Below are 21,101 nucleotides of genomic sequence, written 5' to 3' on the forward strand. Positions count from 1 at the left end.
ACCAGAAATAAAAATAATGTAAGCTAAGCAGGCCTAGACTTGATTCTCAACCCTCAATCAGATGTTTCCAAATCACTTCTTTTTTTTTACAAATTTCGTAAAGCGCCTTAAAAATAAAACTTTCCTTCTTCGAGATTTTACGGGTCCACAAAATAAAGCTTTGACCACGAACATCATATACCGAAAAATCTAAATAAAAAAAAAACTAAAAACAAGCGGTAGTAAAACAGAAAAACACATGCATATTCCCTAGAAAATCGTCAAAAATCATTTATCAAAATTTTACCATCAGACAGAATGTAAGTGTGGCAGCGCATGAAACAAACAGGAATCGAGTGTCTTATCCAGTTTTCCCATGAGCCCACAGAACTCAACTCAACAAAAATTGATGCGCAAGCAAATAAAGTATACGCCCTGTACATCCAGCCAGTCGTCAGAGGAACCAGCAAACAGCAGACCAGCTCACACAGAGCCCTTCCCACGGCATGCGCACAGGAGTCCTTAAGTCAGTATCCATTATCTCGAGATAACCAACATGATGTGGACCCGAACGACCATCGCACTGCGCAGGATTGCTAGGTCGCAGAGGTATGTGAGAAATTAATTCTTTAACTACAAAGAATGCAACCAAAAAGCATTTTAGGAAATAATGCTTCTTGTTTACATTCTTTATTAATCTTACAATTTATAACAACACTACTTTGAATGATCATATTGGATAGATAAATAATTACTAATTGATAAACTGTAACATTAATATAGTTTATGTTCTTTATACGTTCAAATTTTATTAGAGAAACATAAAGTTTTCAATCTATATCAAACCAATTAAGTATTAAAGTGGTCAAGAACGATTATGACGAATGAGAAATATGAGAATGTACTGAAAATGCCATTTTTCGCTTAGCATGACCTAGATTAGTTGACAATTTCTTCGATAATATGCACATATCGATGTGGGGTAATGTGAAAAAGAATCAATGTATGTTCTACATGGTTGTCTTCTACTGTAGTTGTAATTCAAATGAAGAGAATTTTAGTACACTAAGATTAAGATCTTAGATTTCATCCGCTCCCGGCGGTATTTTGGTCAAGGACTGTGCTTCGTAAAGCTCCTCCAACAACTTACGGAATATCTCGGGGCTGATGTTGTTGCCCACGCGCATCAGCACGAACCAGTCGCCAAAACTGCAATTGCGCAGTGCCACCTGCAGGTGCGTCTTGGGCATGAAACGGGCCCTAGCTCGCAGCAACTGCAGGCGCATGCCGGGATACAAAACGGTGGCCAGGCGGTACAGGAACTTTAGGGCAACAAGCATAGCCACCAGTATAAACCACAGCCACAGGAAGGCGAAGATCTTCTCGTTCAGTATATTCAGGGGCAGCAGGCAGAGGTAGTCGTATATGTTGGACGAACCGCTGGGGCCGCCCTTGTACATCTCGCACTTGGCGCACTTGGGAAACACCTCCATGGTGATAATGTTCCACGTGTTATAGTCACCGTTGTAAAGCGATAGCAAGGCATCGCGGTAGCGGCCCCAAAAACCGCCGAAAAATACGTCCAATAGAAGGAAGTTGAGAATCTGCGAGGTTACAAAGTTAAAATAGTTTAAAATGTAGGTTATTAGATTACAAGTCTTGGGTCACTCACACTGATGCTCAAGTTGAGTATCTCACAAAAGACGTAGCTGACAAAGTAGCGAAAGTGGGTCTCCTTGTAGTCGCTGGAGAAGTATTTGACCAGCACGCGAATTTGAGTCCTGCTCTTGTCCTTGCAAACGGCCATCTTGTGGAAATCATCGCACAAGTGCTTCAGACGACCGCCCTCCCAAATCTTCCAGAGAAAGGCGGGCAAATAGAAGACGAACGACTCGAGGAGCAGGACCAGCACCACCCATTGATAGTAGGTGATGTAGTGGCGACTCTCCGGTGGCACCACCTTACTTACAGCATCTGAAATGGCGAATCCTTGCTGAAGGCGAGCCAATTTCTAAAGGGGATTTACAAGCTCACCTGGTCGGCACTGGGCAGCGCCATTTTTCAGGGGCGCCACAGTCACATTGTCGCTCACATAGGCGCCGTAGATCCAGCAAAAGGCGTGCACGTAGTCCATGTCCTTGTCCCCAAAACACTGGATAGGATCCCCGAAGTATTGTTTCGAGGAAAGTAGAAAGGTGCAGGCCAAGAGCAGGGCCACCGTCACTTTGGAGTGCAGCGTGAAAATGGCATCGTAGATGTGCACCGACTTGAACTGCAGATACTTGGAGAGCGGCTTTACAGCTGCGTACATGGTGGCGTTTTTATTTCACTTAATTTCCGGCTTAAAACATTAATTTTTCAGTGCTTGTAAATTTTGCCGTTTTAACTTATTCCAAAAGCACGCGGCATCATAACGGTTGAAGCACACTATTGTTGTCTCTTTTCTACTCGCGTTTCTCAGCAGCCAGCTTTTGGCTGGCATTATTGGCGGCAGCTAAAAAGCCAGATTTGTCGGGAAAATAGCGAGACTGGCAACCCTGCATAGGCTGAAACCATTCTTATCGTCTGGTCACACTAGCACATCGCACATGTTAAATCTTCGTGTTGACAAATCGAAACCTGCTGAAAATCGAGTTAATTTAATAGAAATTGCGTATTTTCGCCTGCAGCCTGAACGGTAAGCGCTCCAGGATGAAGGAACAGATGTCGGCCAAGCAGCACGAGCGCAACGAGAAGAAGAAAAAGAAGCTGGCGGCCCTGGCGAATCTAATGGAGCTCAACGATCGCGATCGATTGCACGAGGCAGAGTTGGCCAAAAAACGAGATGCAGAGGATGTCGATGTGGAGGAGCAGTCACCAGCGAAGGGGGATGACGAGGACGACGGCTTCATTGTGGTGGGCAGCAAACGCAAGTCGCGAAAACGTCGCCACAATACCGAGCAGGAGGCGGAATCACAGACTGCCACAGGAACATCGGATCCCGAAGAGCCGGCGACCAAGAAAGGGCGCAACCACGAGGCTGGAGGCGATAGCCTGCCCCAGGAGATCGGCACGCTATCCGAGGATCAGTACAAACAGTTGACGGCGGAGTTGAGGCGCCGCAAACGCGAGCTTGAGAACGTACCTGCCCTGCGACTGCGTGAGATGGGTCAGCGCGCCTCCCTGGAGACTCCCCAAGAGGCACGCACGCCCATCTTTCTCACTGACATCCAGAACCTGATAATGTGCGCCCTCATTGGCCAGAAGAGCCCCTGCCGGCCGGATCGGTGGTGCAGCGTGGAGAAGTGGCTCAGTCTGTCGCACAGTGTGGTGGTCATTCTGGAGGGACTATCGCTCTACCACTATCTGTCTAACGAGAGCCAGTTCGAGGCCACCAACAGGATATTCAGCACCAAGCTGGAGATGCTACTGCCACCGCAGGAGGAGGCTCAGATCATCGACGAGATAGCCAAGGTAAGACTCGGGCGATAGTAAGCTGTTAGCTCAATAATATATCCCTTGCTCTTGCAGATTCCTCTTACCAATGTGCAGGCACGCAAACTGATAGACGAGCACGGCTCCCTGGAGTCTGCTGTGGAGCTGAACAAAGATCCCACTTTGTTTGTCAAGACAATCTTTCCAATCGAAAGCAATAAATCTGAGCCGGATGACTTGCATGAGGATGACAAGTTTCCGCGGACTAAGCTCCTGCTGTCAGCCCTGCAAATGGTCGACGAGGGCTATCCCATTCCGATGCAAGGCGAGCTGCACACTCGCTTCCGAGACTTTAAGTTTACCAAGAAAGTGTACGCGCCGGTAACCAATCGCAGTCCTATGTTCGGCGTGGATTGTGAAATGTGTCACACGGAGGCGGGTTGTAACGAGCTAACCCGAATCTCTATTGTCGACGAAAAGTACGAGACCGTTTATGAAACGCTAGTGTTGCCAAATAACCGGATCACTGACTATCTGACGCAATACTCGGGCATAACCGCTGAAATAATGGAGCAGGTGACCAAGAGGCTGAAAGTTGTGCAGCAGGAAGTGTCCGCACTACTGCCTCCAGATGCCATCCTGGTGGGGCAGTCCCTAAACTCTGATTTGAACGCGATGAAAATGATGCATCCGTATGTAATCGACACCAGCGTGTGCTTCAACACATCTGGGACGCGACGACGCAAGACTAAGCTAAAGGATCTGGCCAAGACCTTTTTACAGGAAATTATCCAGGAGAACTGCGATGGACACGATTCCATTGAGGATTCGCGAGCCACGCTAAAGCTCGTCAAGAAGAAACTGGCGAACAGCATCGAGTTCGGCGACCAGATCCTCACGCAGCACAAGCAATTGCAGGAGTTGGCGAACGCTTCCAGCGGCGATACCATATCCAACAATCTGTTTGCACATGTGGCAAAGCGGGATAAGCGTACGGCCATTGTCACGGTCGGCGAGTTGCAGCCCCGTCTAAAGGAGGTGATCGAAAAGGCAGGTGAGGCAGCGCCCAAGGATCACAGTTCGGCGGTGTGTGTCCACGAGGTATCCACGCCCAAAGAAGCAGTTCGAAAGGTCAATGAAGTAGCACTGGAAAATGCCCTGACTATTGCCAACCTCCGTGTGCCAGAGCAGGACTTTGTGCTGGACAGTGCAGAGCGGAGTGTTGCCAAATTGGACAAAACCATCGAACGCTTGTGGCAGTCAGTTGCGCACAACGGACTCTTCCTTGTCCTTATGGGCGGATCCACAGAGTGCTCGAAGGGCGTAGCTAAAATAGCCATCAAGCGACTGAATGGATCGGAAAGTTAGGATGCTTAATAGGAACGCGTCTTCTGCTGGCCACCTCCACAGGATATCCCCAACTGCCACAGTGCCCTAGGTCCAGTTGGAATCACGCAGCTAAATCAAATTTGCCGTATCAGCCCCACGACATGACCAACAAACGTTTTACCTCACACCTGGAAAATGCCCTGCATGCAGCAATGCATCGATGAAAAATTGTCCAATTCAAACAAATTCTTTCAATAACGAATAATAAAATGTACATTTATTTTTTTCGCAAAAACCGCTTTGGCTTCTGTATAGGCTGGTGATATACAATAGTAGTATTGATGAAATATGTTTCTTAAAAGTTTTAAATAACAGATAATTGTGGGTAATTGAATAATTTGTAATACATTTATTCCTTAAGATATAAAATAATATAAAAAGCTAATGTATATTATTGATTTCAACTTAAATTCTTTAACGTGTCAGCATATTGATACCAACTCAAATTCTCTAAAGGGTCAGCATATTGATAGCAACTTTAATTCTCTATAGTGTTAGCATAATACATCGTTTATTGAACCATACAAACTGTTCGTGTCGGCGTGCAATTAGAAATAATTCCCCAATCCGAGCGATACATTTTCCGGATGGAGCATTCTCGGAATGGAGCTGCTCGGATTTGACCTAGTTTCGGTTAGTTTGCATTGCCCGATATTTGTGGCTGGTGGTGCTCTGTTGCTCGCTGGCCAGGCAGGCAGCCAGGCGGTGTGTGTTGATAAGAGCCATAAATTTCCTACCTCCCTCAATGTGGTGCTCCGTTGTCTAGGGCCTTAATGTGCCCGAATTGGGCCTCCTCCCTAGAAGCCCACGCACTCTCGCTCTCCCTGGCTTTTCCATTTCCCTCGCTCCCGCTTTCTCGGAAAGGGAAAGTCCCCGCAGCGTAGTTGTGTCTTATCACACGCTCGAAAATGTTGCGTCTTTTTTGGCTGAGTGCTCATACGACCTGTGGGTCGTGCTCAAAGTTTCTGTGCGCATGTCTTGGCGCGGAAAAGCTGCTGAGAATTTTCCCCCGATTCCGATGGAATGTTGCCAGACGGCTGGTGTTTTGCCATCAACTGGCAGTTATTCCAAAATATTATACAGTTTTTAGTTTCGATTTATGTACTTTCTGGCAAAACACAAGTGAAGGTGAAAATTGTATGGTCCTGGAAAGGATCGGCAACTCGTTTAGTACCCATCATTTGGACATGGCCCAGTACGGTGGCAACGCCAGCCCGGGAAATTTGGTATGTTTTCCTGCTGTCTCGTTTGTTTTTCATAATTTTTTTTTGGCTTGGCGCTCTTCGTACAAATCTTGTTGTATATACGCTTTTTGGCTCTCGAGCGGAGACGTCGTCGTCGTTGTTGGCTGCCTTTCCCAATTCCGTTTGGCACGAGGCGCGCAAAACTCTCGGATCGCTTCTCGGATCGAAACGGAACTATATACACGCGAGTATCGGCGGTGCTATATAGCCAAAATATCTGTATATATCTGCATATCCTCGGGCTGCGAGCGGCCATCAAACAAATTGGCATAAACAAATTGGCGTAAACAGAAATTGCATTAAGTTTGAAGATTTTCGTTTTGGGGCGGAAGTTCATAGATATCTCAATTTGAAAATTGGCGAACAAAAATTTCGAAACTCGAGAGTTGGCCCATGCAACAAAATTTATAAACTGGGGTAAGTATTTGTGTATAATTAATCAAAATGCGATGGAATGAAATGCTGTATACAAACAGAGGCGAGCAATTGGCCAACATAAATTGTGTATCCATAAAATACACAGACACTGGCGAATGAAAGCCTGTTCAAAGGAAAGTTTTCCGACTCTCAGCGTCTGTGTGTGTGTGGGTGTAATTATGCGCGTGTATGGGTGTGTGGAAAAGTCGTTCACTGTGTCAGTGTTTCATTGTATCATCAGCTGGGCATCCATCGCGCATACGCCGCATTGTCAATTGTTACGAGCACTCATGTCCATTCCCCAGCTTCGCCCTTGGCCCCAACTGGTTGCCCCCAATCCCCCCCTTTAGAAATCCCAGAACCGCGCTCTTGATATTGGTCTATTGGCCCATGCCAAACCCCATGAATTTAGCAAAGGTCTCCTCTTTCTTTTGCCAGCACTTGCAAATTTGTTCCAACTGTTTGCTTCGCTGCTGCTTTTGCTGCTGCTGCTCCACTTTCATTCAGTGCCCGTCCACTCGCCCTTTTGTTTTCCCCGCCGAACATGGAACATGTTGCGTAGGGTTTTTCCTTCACCACCCCCACCCCCTGAGATTTTCCTGCGCGTAGAGGGTGAGTTTTTCGCTTTTTTTTCGCCTTTTCCGTTTTTGTGTTTTGTTTGCAATTCGGAAGGCAGCGCTTTTGTTAGCTGGCAAGTCCCCTAAAAATTTGATTTCCATGAAAGGAAGCCAAAAGGAAATTAAAATTGTCGCCTTTTTTGTTGGGAAATTTTAATTATTTGTTATTCATTATTTAGCCGACTTTTATGTGATACATTTTTGTAATAAATCTTATGATGTAAAACTATGGAGACAAGTACTTACTCACCACTTTTGCTAACAGAAATATTACTTGGATCTTATATATACGAGTATATATTCAAACTTGTTCATTCATACTCTTAGTCTTATACTACATTTATAGGTATAACTATAGTTTAGATTCATATGTTAAATACTCTTGAAAAGTATTATTAAACATTTTGCACTCCTTAAAACCGGTTTAATTTCAAACATAGTAATAAATGAGTGAACTGTGTGGCTGCCATTGCCACCTTGGCTGCAATCAATTTTTATACTTTGAAATCGGTTTATTTGGCGCTTTGCCAAAAGAGCAGCGAGCAATTTGGTCATCATTTTGCTGGATCTTCGCAGGGGATGGATGAGTAATGCAATTTTCCCGGGCCAAGACCAAACAACAAATTCCATTCCGTTGTATTTGCCTCACGGCATTCGGTGTGCCCGCAATCAAATCAAATGATGTCATTTTCCTGTTGTGAAACGCTGTCCTGTCCTGTCCGAGGGTGTCCATAGTGCCATTGATACATGTATAGTATAAGGTGCCAGTCCGCAGAACAAAGGCCCTGCGACGAATGACTCAGTGGGTGTCACGGACTGGAGGTGCCAATATGCCACTATGCCGCAGAGCCATGGCAAATTGAATTACGCATCCGAAATACTGCAGTTAACGGGCTTCGAGTGGGAAGTTCAAGATACAAATCGCATTTGTTACAGTGCAAAGTTGCTCGTATCTTACAGATAAGAATGTTTGCTTGTAACTAAAATATGGTAGTGTGAACATCAATATGACAGGCTTTATATCAATAGTAAGGTTGCTACTTCGAACGGGGAGTTCGTTAAACCTTATAGGGTGATAAATGATCACAAACAAAACTAGTTTGCCTCTTGGTAGAAACATGCCCATGATGTAAAGTTAATCATATGATTTCATGTTGTTTAGCTGTTTTGATTCAAGCTAAAATACGTTGGATATTTCCAAAGATGTGCAATGCATTTTTGTTGCATTTTCACAGAGCACTTTTATATTTAATTTTAGCTTTCCAAAGTTTCATAATCTCGCAGTACTTGCACCGGCTGCCTGTGGACTAATTTTAATAAACCACCTCATTAGGATGGATATTAATAGAGGAGCCATCGCACTGGCTGTGAACTTTTTCCGCTCCGCCCAAGAATGTGGCGTTTTATTTTAGAACAGTGCGGCAATTGCAGGTGGAATTCGAAGTTGGCAGCGGATCAGGAAGTGAATTGTACTGGGATTAGATGGGTTTGGGGCTAGCAGGTCTTTCCCATCGAATTCTTTGGCTTGTTTATTTGCAGTTTCATTTGTTCGATTGTTTGCGTTGAACCGCGCATATTGCGTGTTGTTTACCGGCAGCCAACAAAGTGAGTAATTATGTTAAATTTCGACTAATTAAACATTTTCGCCGCCCGCCTGCCTGGTGTAGATATCGATATTGCTCCACTTTGTTGATGCTGCTAATTAAATTTTCCCTTATGAATGCAAATATTTGATTCGGCCCGGCGATCGTAAACGGGTTTTTAGCGATCCAATCGTTATGTTGATCTTGGGGAAATGCGTGCACAGTGGGCCCTGTTGTCACCCAACCATCCCAACCACCACAACCACCCATCCCAGTTACCCAATGTCAAGGTCGTTGGTGGGGCGAACTTCGAGTGCTAACTGTTAACAGTTTTCGCTGTTGTTCTGGCCGGTTTCATATGTTTTTTCCCATCTGGAGCTTCCGCTTTACATGGCGACTCATTAGCAGTCTTCGCTGCTCCAGTAGCCCCACACGAAATACGTATGTAAACATCAAAGTGGCCTATGCCACAGCGAGGGGAGAACGAGGAGTAGCGAGAGTTTGTCACTCTACCTATCCTATCTCTAGTGGTTATCTTAGGCGGATATAACTAATGATTTGAAGCCTAATAGTTTATATATACAAACACAAGCGAATAAACTAGAAATTGTTAAATTAATGCTAAGGTTTTATTTAAACAGCTAAAGTATTTCGTGTGTGAGTACTGCCTAAAGAATCGATAAAAACAGTGATAAACTTGGTACTTAGCAGGCAGTTTAGTTTTATCTAATCGTTATTTTCGTTGGCAGCCGCCTTTCCCCAACTTCTGTGGCTGCCCTCGCTGGCTGCATAAATACTTGTGCACACAGTAGCAACTCGAGCAGCTTTTCAGCTTTGTCCTGGCCTTGGCCGCCGATAATAACTACTCTGCTTTTCTGCCTGGCCCTTGGAAAAGTGCTCTTTGTTGCTATTCTTACGCCCAAAACCGTACTCGTGTGTGTGTGGACACTTACTTTTTATTCCCACTGTGCTGTTTGCATTGCTTATCAATGAGGCGAATTTCGTGCGTACACAAAGCGCCTGCGACAATTACAGTTGTCAAATATGACACTCCCACACCCACCACAATCCACACACCACCCACTCCGAGTATCCGAAATTCGATCCTCCACCCACTCAGAAATCCGCGTGCTAATTGGTTCATCCAACTGTGAAATCTTCCTCCAGCTGCTGGTGCCGCCTTTAACTATGCCATTTGCCTCTTTGGCACACAAATTGATTTATTTGCCCGACAGTTTGTCCACCAAATTGAGTTGATAACTCGAGTTTTGAATGCTTCTTGAGGCTGCAAAGGGGCGTAGAACTCAAACTCATTTCCGCTCGACCTGCATTTTGCGAGCTTTCTTTGACTCTTTTTGCAACTTCAAAGTTTGTGGCAATGCGGGCAGGCAAAACTTTAATGGGTCTCCTAATATATTTCATTTTGATTAACTGACTGAAGCAGTTGAAGCTGTTCGGGGTCATAGGATGGCATTATAAGAATATGTTAAAAATTATTCAATTTAAAGTTCTACAAGAAATAATACAAAATAATTGTTCGATGAAACATGGTTCTATTTTGTTTTTATCTTAGTTAAAGTTCTGTAAGAAAAGTAAAAAACATTTGAACAATGAAACATTGTTCAATTTGGTTTTTATCGCATTATTTGTAAATTAAATTTTATTCAAACGAAAAAAATTTAAAACCGCTTTCAGAAAAGAGAAAAAAAATATCTAAAAAATATTATTTGATATAAAAGACACCGAATATCCTAATATGCTTGGTTTAATAGAACTTATCTCGGATTGGGAGCATTTTCCGCTGCCCCAACGATCGTGACGCATTCTGCTGAACACCCCAGGCTGCGCTGCCGGCTTCGCTGCCGCTGTCGACGTCGCAGTTCGCAAATGGGATGGAATCGCAGTCGATATTTCAAACTCGCGGTGTTCGGTTCGAAATCGTGCGAAAATACGGCACCACTGCCCAGAAGCAAGTACCATAGTGCGTGATTTACAATATTAGAAATTTACAATTATTACAAAATTCAATTGCCAAAAGTATAAATCAAAAGGTTACCAAGCAGTCAACATATCTTTGGCAGAGGCGCGGCCAAAGTAAATCGCCTTTTGATTGATTGATTGATGAAGCCGTCTAGCGATAAGCCGAAGCAACAAATAAAGCGTAAGAAGTGCATGATACAAAATGATAATGATAATTGCGATAGTGAAATCGAGTGACATGTGCGTTGTAAAGTTCAAGAATAAATTTTGACAAGGTCTGGGTGCCAATTAGGGTTTTAGACCCACCCACGGTCCAAATATTATCATACTGATAAACAAAAGGAAATCAACTTATGACTGCCAAGTGCTAATTCGATGCCTGTGCTGTACATAAAACCCATCTCCCATTGCGGTTGCTGTGCAGATGATAAAGCCTGAAGTCGAGCGATGAACAGCCATAAATTTATTTGCATACGATAATTTATTTATTGCACTATCAGACTACGAGTATCACAAGTCGTCACAGTTCCCCTTGTGGTTCACTGGGTAAATATTTGAATATCGGCCTGATATTACGATTGTCCCCTCTCGAGAAAGCTGGGAACTATATAGTACCATATAGAAGTCGTAGCTCCACATTTGAACCACGAGAAGCGCGGTCGTCAACACTTCAAGACCGATTCCGTCTTCCTTACAACTGTTCAAACATCGTCGAAGAATTTATTTTATTTATTAATATTTCTCCATACGAGTACACTCTTTTTTAATGTTTTGCGGCACCGGCGGGAATTTGCTCGCAATCTCACTTTGCCTCAATTAACTTTGTTTGCATTGTACTTAAGGAAATAACAAGAACAGGAACTAAAAATCAAACTTTTCAAATGAACAAAGGCTTTGGTTCAGAAAGTTTTCAACTGAAATTCGCCTAGATATAAATGTTTACTTTTTAAGAACAAGAATTTCCTTGTACAGGTCATTCATGTTATGAAAAAAAAAACAAAACATAAGTTATTTGTTATAACATACCTTTAAAAATGCGTGTTTCATAATAAAAGCAGTTTTACTTCTGGAAATTTTGGGTTCAAACAATTTATCTGCGATATTGGCCATATTAACGGCATATCAGACTGACAATCTTATCATTCTCAAGCCCCTAAATGCTTCCATATTTTAGTGTTCCCGTGACAAATAAAGAACATAAGACAACTTCGTACGTGAAAGTTTTTATGCAATTAAGAATTCAATATAGTTGTGGTACCAGACAAGAACTACATTTAAATATTCAAAACTTAACGGCCAACTTATCGATTAAAACTTAATTTAAATAACTTTTCAAGCACTTGAGACCCAATTTGCTATTCATGTCGTGAAGGCATTACTTCCAGCTTACCAGCAATCAAATTTGAATAGCTTGGCATTTGGGACTTAACTAAATTAAAATAATCAGAATCAAAATTCGATGAAGTACCTTCTGCTTATGTGGCTTGCGTTGACTGATGAATTTATATGTCAGAAAGCCAACTTAATCACAGAGCCTACTCCTTCGATTCGGTAATGTCCCTATCGTTGGCTAGTATTTTTAGGGGAATTAAATCATCACGCGCAGAACTTGGCCGTCGAATATGGGTAGCAGTGCACCCGTTTTCGATATTGGACATGATTTATGGCTAAAGTATGATGGATTGCAGACGATTTGGCGGTAATCAAACGATTGGAACATATGCTAACTGAAACAGGCCCCAAAAATTGTTGGGCTTGAGGCTCGACTGGTTGGCTAATTAGTCGGCGTGTACTTTTCAGATAGCACGCCTAATTTATTGTCGAGTGCAAAAATCAGCGATTAAAGGCTGTTTAGACCACTAAACGATTTATGTTTTGAAGTGTGCCAATTGACTGATAAGCCTGCCAATGAATCAATCAGTCAGGTGGGAAAGTACTTACAACGGCCATTAAAATAACTACCTATAGATTTCTTAGCGTGGCGAAATCTTCAACTGCCCGGCATGACTAACTGGCCATTCGTATGGGTCGTAAATAATATCCACCTAAAATATTTCTTCAGATAAAAAATGTAGTTCCCTCGTGAGACTATTGATAGTCACGGAGCATTCCTATACCTGAAGCTCCTTAAATTAGAGCCACATTAAGCTGTGGTACTTGAAATGCGAGTGTTGTGCAGCACTCAATAAACAATCAGAAATCATTCAAAAATTCATTAAAAAGGTTACATAACATGATATGTTACACTAAGACAAGAACTCTTAAGAAGTTTTAATGAGATATTTTAGATAACGCTATGTCAGTAGTAGGATGTTGAAAATCATCTGCAAAGATTATCAAATCTTTTATTTTAAGCTGACTAAATATATTTGGAGATTCGACAATTTCGAAAATATATATGTGTGTTTCTATTTTCAGTTCTCCAGCAAATTCACTGCCTTTCACGACACGGACAGTCTAGAGACTCGTCCTGGTAACAAATACCGCCAGCGACACATCAACGCCCATCTGGAGGAGCATCTGGTCAAGGAGAAGCGCATCACCAAATTCCCGCTGGTGGGAGCTTTGGTCCACAAGGCACTGCGGCGTCGGGAGGGGGCAAAGCACAAAGAGAACGAGGACGAAGAGGAGGAGATCACAGATCCGCAGAGAAAGCAGGAAGACAACAACAACAACGAGGAGTGGGAGCCAAACAGAATGGTGCTACCGTTCGGACTTGGGCCCGATGGCCATCATGTGGATGCCATTCAGAGTGCTCCGGCGCCCAGTGCCCCGCCCGCCCACATGTTGCCACCCGCCTACTCCCGGGGTCAAACAAACATATACACAGGTGTACCCATCATCGTGAATCCGTATATAGACTTCATCGTGGTCAATGGGGATGATCGCTACATGATCAGATGCGAACGGAAATCGGTGCTCGAGCGGAGCGTGGAGCTGGCCAAGCTGATCCACGCCGGTCCAAACAGCGGTCGCAAGAGCGACAACCACTTCCAGATACTCAACGTGGACAAGAAAGACTTCGAGCTGATCGTCCGCTACATGGAGAAGCATTTCATTCCCTATCGCGATCACAAGCACCTGCTCAAGATACTCGAGCTATCCGATCGCTTCAACGTTCCAGATCTGGTTAGTTATTACTTTTAGTTGATCAATAAGAATAATATAATCATTTTTTACTAAATACCATTTCAGATAATCTACTGCATTCGCGAACTCGATCTCAGAATCTCGAGCGCCACCGCACTGGACATCTTCAAGGCGCTGTGGTTCTACCAGGGCATCGCACTGACCAACCAGCACCAGACAGTGATCACCACCCAGGAGACGGGCCAGCAGCTGGCCAGGAAGAAGGCGACCAAGGCGAAGGCGCAGGCCAAGCAGTTGGCCGCTGCCAAGGCCGCTCAGTCCACCGAAAACGGAGCGGAGGGCGATGGTGCCCAGCTGAACCTCATTCCGAATCCAAATCCCTTTACCACCGAAGATTACGGCGTGGCACTGCTGCACAACACTCTCCAGCTGATCGATATGCATGCGGAGCTGCAGCTTTCGATGCCGGAGATCAGTGATCTCAGGTTCGAGGAGCTGGAGACGCTGGTCAAGCGGGACACCTTGCAGCTCAGGTCGGAGGTCACACTGTTCGAGTGCCTGGCCACGTGGAGTCTGGCGGAGTGCGCCCGCAAGCACATCGATGCCACGCCGGAGAACCGACGCACTGTCCTCGGTCCTTTGTGCCTCACACCCCGTTACTTGCGTATGACCGCCAGCGAATTCCGGCGATGCTGCGAACGCCTGGAGCTACTGCCACCCACTGAGATATCACTCATCACCGACGCCCTCGAGGGTGAGTAGCCTTATCTATGGTAGTTCAATGAACCAGCCAAGATCTAGTTTGCTTTTGCAAACTTAGAAGATTCTATTTATAACCTTAGCTATCTCTTTAGTAATACTTGAATATTATAAGCGATTTAAGCAACCAGTTTAACAGTTTTAAAGTTTTCAATTTAATCATATTTTTTACGCTTTTATAAATCCATGAAATTGTTTTACTTCTTATCTATTATTTGGTTCCACAAAATGTTTATATTTTTGTCAGCTGCCTATATTCTGGAGAAATATATTTAAACAGCGCATTAAAATGTTTCATAAAAAAATGTATAATATATAATATTTAAATGTGACAAAGGCAGTAAAGATGCAGTCTTATCGGGAGTATGCCGTAGAATAATTTATTTTCTAAGCAAACATAAAAACAATGATACTTTCTTTACAAAAATGTTCGTCAGCTTTTAACTTTTTATTGTAAAGCTGAGAGTTTACTCATTTTTTCTCTCGTTATATGGCAGGCAAAAAGCTAAAGAACCTCACCGATCAGCAGGCGGAGCTGCTGGAGAAGTTCCGCCAGCCGCGTGCCGAGTACGCCCGGATGCCCGTGCACCTGAGCGACCGGAGCAGTCCGAAGAACTATCCCAAGAAGATGCGGCTGGCCCACGAGGGTCGACCCACGGAGGAGGGATGCTGGGAGAAGGTGGGAATGAACTGTCTGCGCATCTTCGTCTGCATATTTGACTGATCCGAGCAGTCCGAGGAGGAGGAGGATGAGGATGAAGACGAGGAGGAGGATGAGGATGAGGACGGGGATGATGGGGATGGGGATGGATCCGAGGAGGGAAATGGAAGTGGAAATGGAAATGGCGGGGGCAGAAATCGACACAGATACGACGGAGGATGAGATGACGATCCCACATAGACTTGTTGCATTAAACGAATATTAGCGCTTATGAATTACTTATACATAGAGTTAACGATTACGTTAGTCTTATGGGGATAATGGCCAATTACTGTGGCAGTGATTTTATAGCAGCCGTTTCTAACAATACTATATAATGTTATTGATATACACGCAGATATATATATATGCGGTGTGTGTAGGTCGAACTAACTGTCGCCTGCAAATCGATTGGGTTTTTGTATTTACTCGCTAGTCAAATGGAAACAATGGTAATACCAAAACTTTTATACAACTTTATGCAACGTTTTGTAGCTGGACTCAAAATACAAACCTAACATAACAAATTAAAAAAACCGAAGTAAACCGAAGTAAAACTAATTACAGAACTTAGGAAATTACTGCATACTGCTAGGGATATCTCACTCACAAAGTACATTGTACTATACATCAAGTTAATCAAACACACAAAAATTATAGTGCAAATCGTATTTGGGCCCGGCCATAGCAAAACATTATTAATTGTTTAACTATACTTTTAACTGTTGTGCAATTGTCGACAAATGGAATTTATATATACACTCACCAGCATTCATACGATACACACATAAATACTATATATATACATGCATATATATACATAGAGAGAAAATTCGTTGAAATCAGAACTATGTTGCCGTTACTCGGTTCTTGGCTTTAACTCCTATAACGAAGTGCTATAGCTAAATCGCATAAATAACAATAACAATCAGATTAGCATTAATCATAGCGAATTACTTATGTAAGCACACCAGCAAAGCGCAGAGGAAACACACAAATTGTTAACAGATTTATGCATTTTATTAGTTAATGTTTAGAGCAAAGAACGCCTCGAATTCTTTTCGCCTAAGTTGCCACACGTTATAAACTATGGGTTGAAACAGCGATTCCAGTGCGAAATATCAATGAAGCAAGGCATCAACCACAAAACAAGAAATACATTCAAGAAAAGGGTAGTTAAAGAAATAATAAAGATGTACACAATTTTCTAAAATATTTCAACACGATTTTTAATGGATGGGAAGTTCTGTGCAAAAATTTAAGTATATTTGAACAGTTTAAACAGTGCAACAAATTGAAGTATATTTAAACAGTTTCAAAACTTTGATGGTTTTTGGCAATTATTCTAGTGACGAATGCGGCTTAAAAGCTCACCTGAAAGGTTTGAGTCCTAATAAGCCTGCATGCTAGCAAAGTTTCAAACCGCTAAAAAGCTGACCTGACAATATTATAAAGTCGGTTATATATTTCATTTGAGATGGTCTCGGATGTTTGAGTGACGAGTGGCTACTACGAAATACAAATATATTACAGGGACTTAACATAAAAGGAACACATCCAGCCCTTTCCCTGCGGAATTCTGTGTTATTAATTCAACTTTCCCTAAATACACACATCTCATCCCAAGTCAGGGCTATCTTTCACTTTTGCTCATTGCAACCCTCATCAACTTCATCCGCATTCCTGTCCCCCCACCCTTTTCTATGACAACTACTCATCGAATCGCAGCGCCAGCTTAGCTGACCAAGTCTAGACGCTGGACAGGACTCTGGACAGGACTTCACTGGGGGCAAATCCTGGCCAAAACCACACACACATACTAGCACTTTCGCCAAGTATAACATTATCATTGTATGCATTCGGGGGCTTACCGCAAATGCACTCACCCGAGTCCAATTCCCAGCTCTAGCTCTAAGTATTCCTATTCCTCCAACTCTCCATCTCGTTGGCATGTGCATACAAATGCCATATAATAACAAAACAACATACAAATAACAAAAACCCGCTGTGGAAAACTAGCATTTTTCACTCCCCCACTGGAAAATTTATGATTTTATTTCACGCTTGCTTTTCATTAACATTCCTCTTTTGACCAGACTCTTTTTCACCCATTTTTACGGTTTCTGTGTGTGTGGTGGCCAAAAATTATAAGTTCTTTTATTTATTTTCGTTGATGTGTTTTTTTTTCCTCTGCTGCCAGAGGGTAATTCCCAGGGTTTGCTGGTGGCCTGTCTGACGCTTGTTAACCTTTAGCCAGTTGCATTTTCCTTTGGCGTTTTTTGTTGCGTTTACATCTTGCTAGCTGGCCACTAATTTTGCACATAGACGATGACAGTGGCCCTGGGGGCAACAAAATGGAGGGGGCGTGTCGTCCCTCTGTTGAGGGAAATCTCCGCAAAAGTTATGCAGCAGAAACATGGACCATGTAGCAGTGCCACAAATGTTATATACTTTTTTTTTCTTTTTGTCCCCTATATTTTTTAGAAGCTGCCAGGGAATGCTGCACTGCCCGCAGCCAGTCGGCGGCCTTTTGGCAGCGACTGTGCTGACCGCACATATAATTATTTCATATATGAAACATGAGTGCACAGAACCACCCAAACCTCTCAAGGCATTTTTCAAATATATTTTTTTTCACAGAAATCAGCAAAAGTGAATTAGTGCCGAGCGTGTGGCAAAGAGTGTGGCAAAGGTGCATGCGGAAAAGCGGGTAACCTGCATTGCAGGTTGGCCACCTAATGAAAATTGTTGTGAAATAAATAATTTAAAATAATTTTCACTCTCCATGACTGCGTGTGTCCATGTGTATGCCAAGTGTACGCTGTACACACATGTGTGTGGTGTGGTGTGGTATGCTGGCTTTAGCTTGCCAAAGTTTAAATTGAAATGAAAGCCAAGTAGCTGCAATGGACTTTGCACTTTGCCTGTTACTTCAGCCGTGCCTAACTTTTTTGCAGCTTGCTAAATTGCGCTAACTGACCAAAGCGGAAGTTTCAATTACACCTACACCAGTACACACACACACACACACATGGACAGAGCCACAACTCACAAACTCTCGTTTTGGTCCAACAGCATTGACCTACACGGCGTATGCGTGTGCTGATATGACGCATACGCCCCATGGACCGTACTCTCCACCGAAAAAGCCAAGGCCACAAATCTGTGTTAGACCCACAAAACTGCTGCAGCTTGTAAGGGGCAGGGGAGAGGCCAGGGGGGGAAGGACCACCAAATTATAGCCCAAAGTTGGCACATTACTTGCAGCAACTGACATTTTTTGTATACCTTGAAGTTAATACCCCTTAATTATTCAGCCCAAGTTGCGGCAAATGCGGTTTATGGGGGCTCTTTTGAAGTTTTTAACACATTATTCATTTTTAAATATATATGAAGCTGTTTTAACTCATTTTCATTTAATTACGCTTATTTATAAAGTACTTTTAATATATTTCGGTACAATTTGTTCGTTATTTTAATGCAGCGAAACATTAATAAGTTGAAGGGATTATCACTTTAATTATTTCTAGTTTTTGCTTTTGGGAATTATTAATTTGCCTCGGTTCTTGCAATACTCTATATAAGAGAAATTTTTATATGATATTTTATAAGCCATAGAAACCGGTTTTTATTGAGGATTTTACTTGGCTGTACAGTACTTCATATTTTAATATGCCCCACCATTTGCATATTGCCACATAAACTCCACCGCCAGTGCTTCGAACTGACTTTCTACCACTTTCTTGGGGGCCTGAGGGTATTGTAAAGTCCGCCAAAGTGCTGTAAGGTCTAGTTGGCAGGACGTACAACCCAGCGAACCTAAAACGGATATTACTTTATCAAGCGGCATAAAAAATGAGCCAGCGTAGATGCGAAGCGGCAGCCGAAAAAAAAAAAAAATGGGAAAGAACGGAAGCAATCAGCGAAATTTATTGTAGAGTCTCCTTTTTGGTGTAACTGATGAAGTGAGAAACTGAAAGACAGTCGAGGCCAACTCGTGGCAGCCAATACAAATGGGGTGGTGGGTGGTGGATGGTGCTGCGGAAGCGACAGCTGTTGTTAAGTGGGAGTGCCACCCACAAATCCAAACCCCACCCAAGGCCACCACCCCCTTTTTGCCTTAGATTTCGCAAGCCGCGGCGTGCTGCTTTTTATTGCCTTCTTTCTGTGCTTTTAAGCAGAGGCAAACGCCTAAATATAAAACCAGTTGGAAGTCTACTTATATACCGCTTACAACGACATAGACGGCGAGTAACCACCATACAGCCACAGCGATTTGAATGCAAATGTTGCAGCCGGAAATGAAACCGACAATGCCACTTATTTATCTTTGTACTTGCGGCTTTGATTTTGTTGCGGCTTAAAGCGATTCTGTTTTTGCGATTTAATTAAACGCTTTAAACTGTGTTGACTTAGGCATCCGCATAAATTCTGATTCATAATTAAATAGCCAGGGCAAAACAAAAAAAAAGCCAATTAAAATGTATGTACGTTTGCATTTAATAATTGCACGACAGCAAGTTTGTTTTTAAGCTTATTAAATACAATAGAAAAAAGTGGAAATCTCTCTAAAGGCGTATTTTTCCCGTTCCCTCGTGCTTTTCATTATTCTCGAGAGTCGTGAAAATCGCAAGTCATAAATGTTTAAATGGTGCCATCCAAAGTGGAGGAAATGGCAATGGAAGCTTAGCAGCTAAATACCCATAATGCAGTCATGGGAAAAAAGGAGGAAAATAAACGGGAAATAGGAGAAAAAATATTCATTGATTTTCTTAATTAAAAAATTTCACCATTAACTTTTATGTTTATCGACTTGGCCCCTAATCGCAGTTTGCCTCCCAACTGAAAGGTTAAGTCGGGAGTTGTCGGCATTGTCCTGCTCCTGCCATTTCCTCGCTCACACTTCCTGTGCGCATTATAAACTAATTACAGATTATGACGATCTCGTACGCCACGATAAGGCGACAATATGGGTCTCCAGCTAGGAGTAGCTATGGCTGATGATGATATAGCATTCGTTTTATATAGAGGAATATGCACTTTGGTACCCTGTCATATAACAACTTAACATATATTAAATTCTTTGATCACTATGTCAACACATTAGTTTTAAAAATATACTTAAGAGTATCATATATTTTAAAGGTGATTACAACAATCTTATTATTTCTAAATAAAGTAACTTTTCTCCTCAAACTTGGACTTATTTAAGCATCGATGAATTTGTAAATCCATAGAGGCATTATAAAACTACCTAGTGGCTCCGCCTTTTCTGGTAATAACAGCGCCAGTTAGAAATTCCACTGGATGAGCTCCTTCAGCCTTGGCGCACTTAAGTTTGTTTGGAAAATTAAAGCCTGTTAATGAGATTTTAGTTCGAAAGGAAAGTCGTCCTTGTTGGTAATGGCGCGTAATTGACAACGTAATGAGATTTGTTAAAAGGATTGTTCGTCCAAATCATTCGTAATTACCAACAAAATAAAAACGCGACGGCGCGTTGGAAAAACCCGAAAATCTCCGCTCTTGCACCCAGCATCGACTTCACGCCCACTTTTCCGCGCCCGCCTCCCAAGCTGTTGTTATCAATTATGCAGCCCAAAAAGGCAGGCATAACGTAAACAAACATTTAACCAGTAACCTGCAACTTGTGTGGTGGCCAAAATGCAGTAGGTCAGTTACAGCATCCGGCTCTCATTTTCCACCACTCTCGCTGGCGTTCTCTCATTTTCACTCAATCTCTCTCTCTGCTTTGCAGACTCCTGAGAGAGCGGGAAAACTCAGGCGTTTAGTACAAAGAGCACAGCATCCCTTGGGCGATTCTCTCGGCTTTTCACGCTCCCAGTAACCCGGACCACAAGGCGACATTGTGGTTGTGTCGCCGGGTTTTTCCGGAGCCTCGTATTACTGGCCAGCTTAGGAGTTTTTAGTG

The 21,101-nt window shown here is 43.0% G+C and overlaps 3 protein-coding genes across 3 annotated transcripts; 2 read left to right on the forward strand and 1 right to left on the reverse strand.

Moving 5' to 3' along the window:
- The first annotated feature begins 75 nt into the window (after positions 1-75).
- Positions 76-5,017, forward strand: LOC120448711 (small RNA degrading nuclease 5). Its single transcript, XM_039630873.1, has 4 exons — positions 76-299; positions 368-588; positions 2,649-3,432; positions 3,490-5,017. Exons 2-4 carry the CDS (start codon positions 536-538, stop codon positions 4,759-4,761), a joined length of 2,109 nt encoding a protein of 702 aa, XP_039486807.1. The 5' UTR covers positions 76-299; positions 368-535; the 3' UTR covers positions 4,762-5,017.
- LOC120448714 (innexin inx4) lies at positions 758-2,409 on the reverse strand. The gene is made up of 3 exons (XM_039630883.1): positions 2,014-2,409; positions 1,652-1,953; positions 758-1,583 (listed from the first exon to the last, which is right to left on the reverse strand). Exons 1-3 carry the CDS (start codon positions 2,288-2,290, stop codon positions 1,059-1,061), a joined length of 1,104 nt encoding a protein of 367 aa, XP_039486817.1. The 5' UTR covers positions 2,291-2,409; the 3' UTR covers positions 758-1,058.
- Positions 5,018-5,811: 794 nt separating the features above from the next.
- On the forward strand, positions 5,812-15,579 carry LOC120448712. The gene is made up of 4 exons (XM_039630874.2): positions 5,812-6,008; positions 13,042-13,752; positions 13,819-14,467; positions 14,970-15,579. The coding sequence occupies exons 1-4, from the start codon at positions 5,922-5,924 to the stop codon at positions 15,194-15,196; spliced, it is 1,674 nt and encodes a 557-aa protein (XP_039486808.1). The 5' UTR covers positions 5,812-5,921; the 3' UTR covers positions 15,197-15,579.
- Positions 15,580-21,101: the final 5,522 nt, after the last annotated feature.

Source organism: Drosophila santomea, chromosome 3L (assembly GCF_016746245.2).
Source record: "Drosophila santomea strain STO CAGO 1482 chromosome 3L, Prin_Dsan_1.1, whole genome shotgun sequence".
Taxonomy (NCBI): domain Eukaryota; kingdom Metazoa; phylum Arthropoda; class Insecta; order Diptera; family Drosophilidae; genus Drosophila; species Drosophila santomea.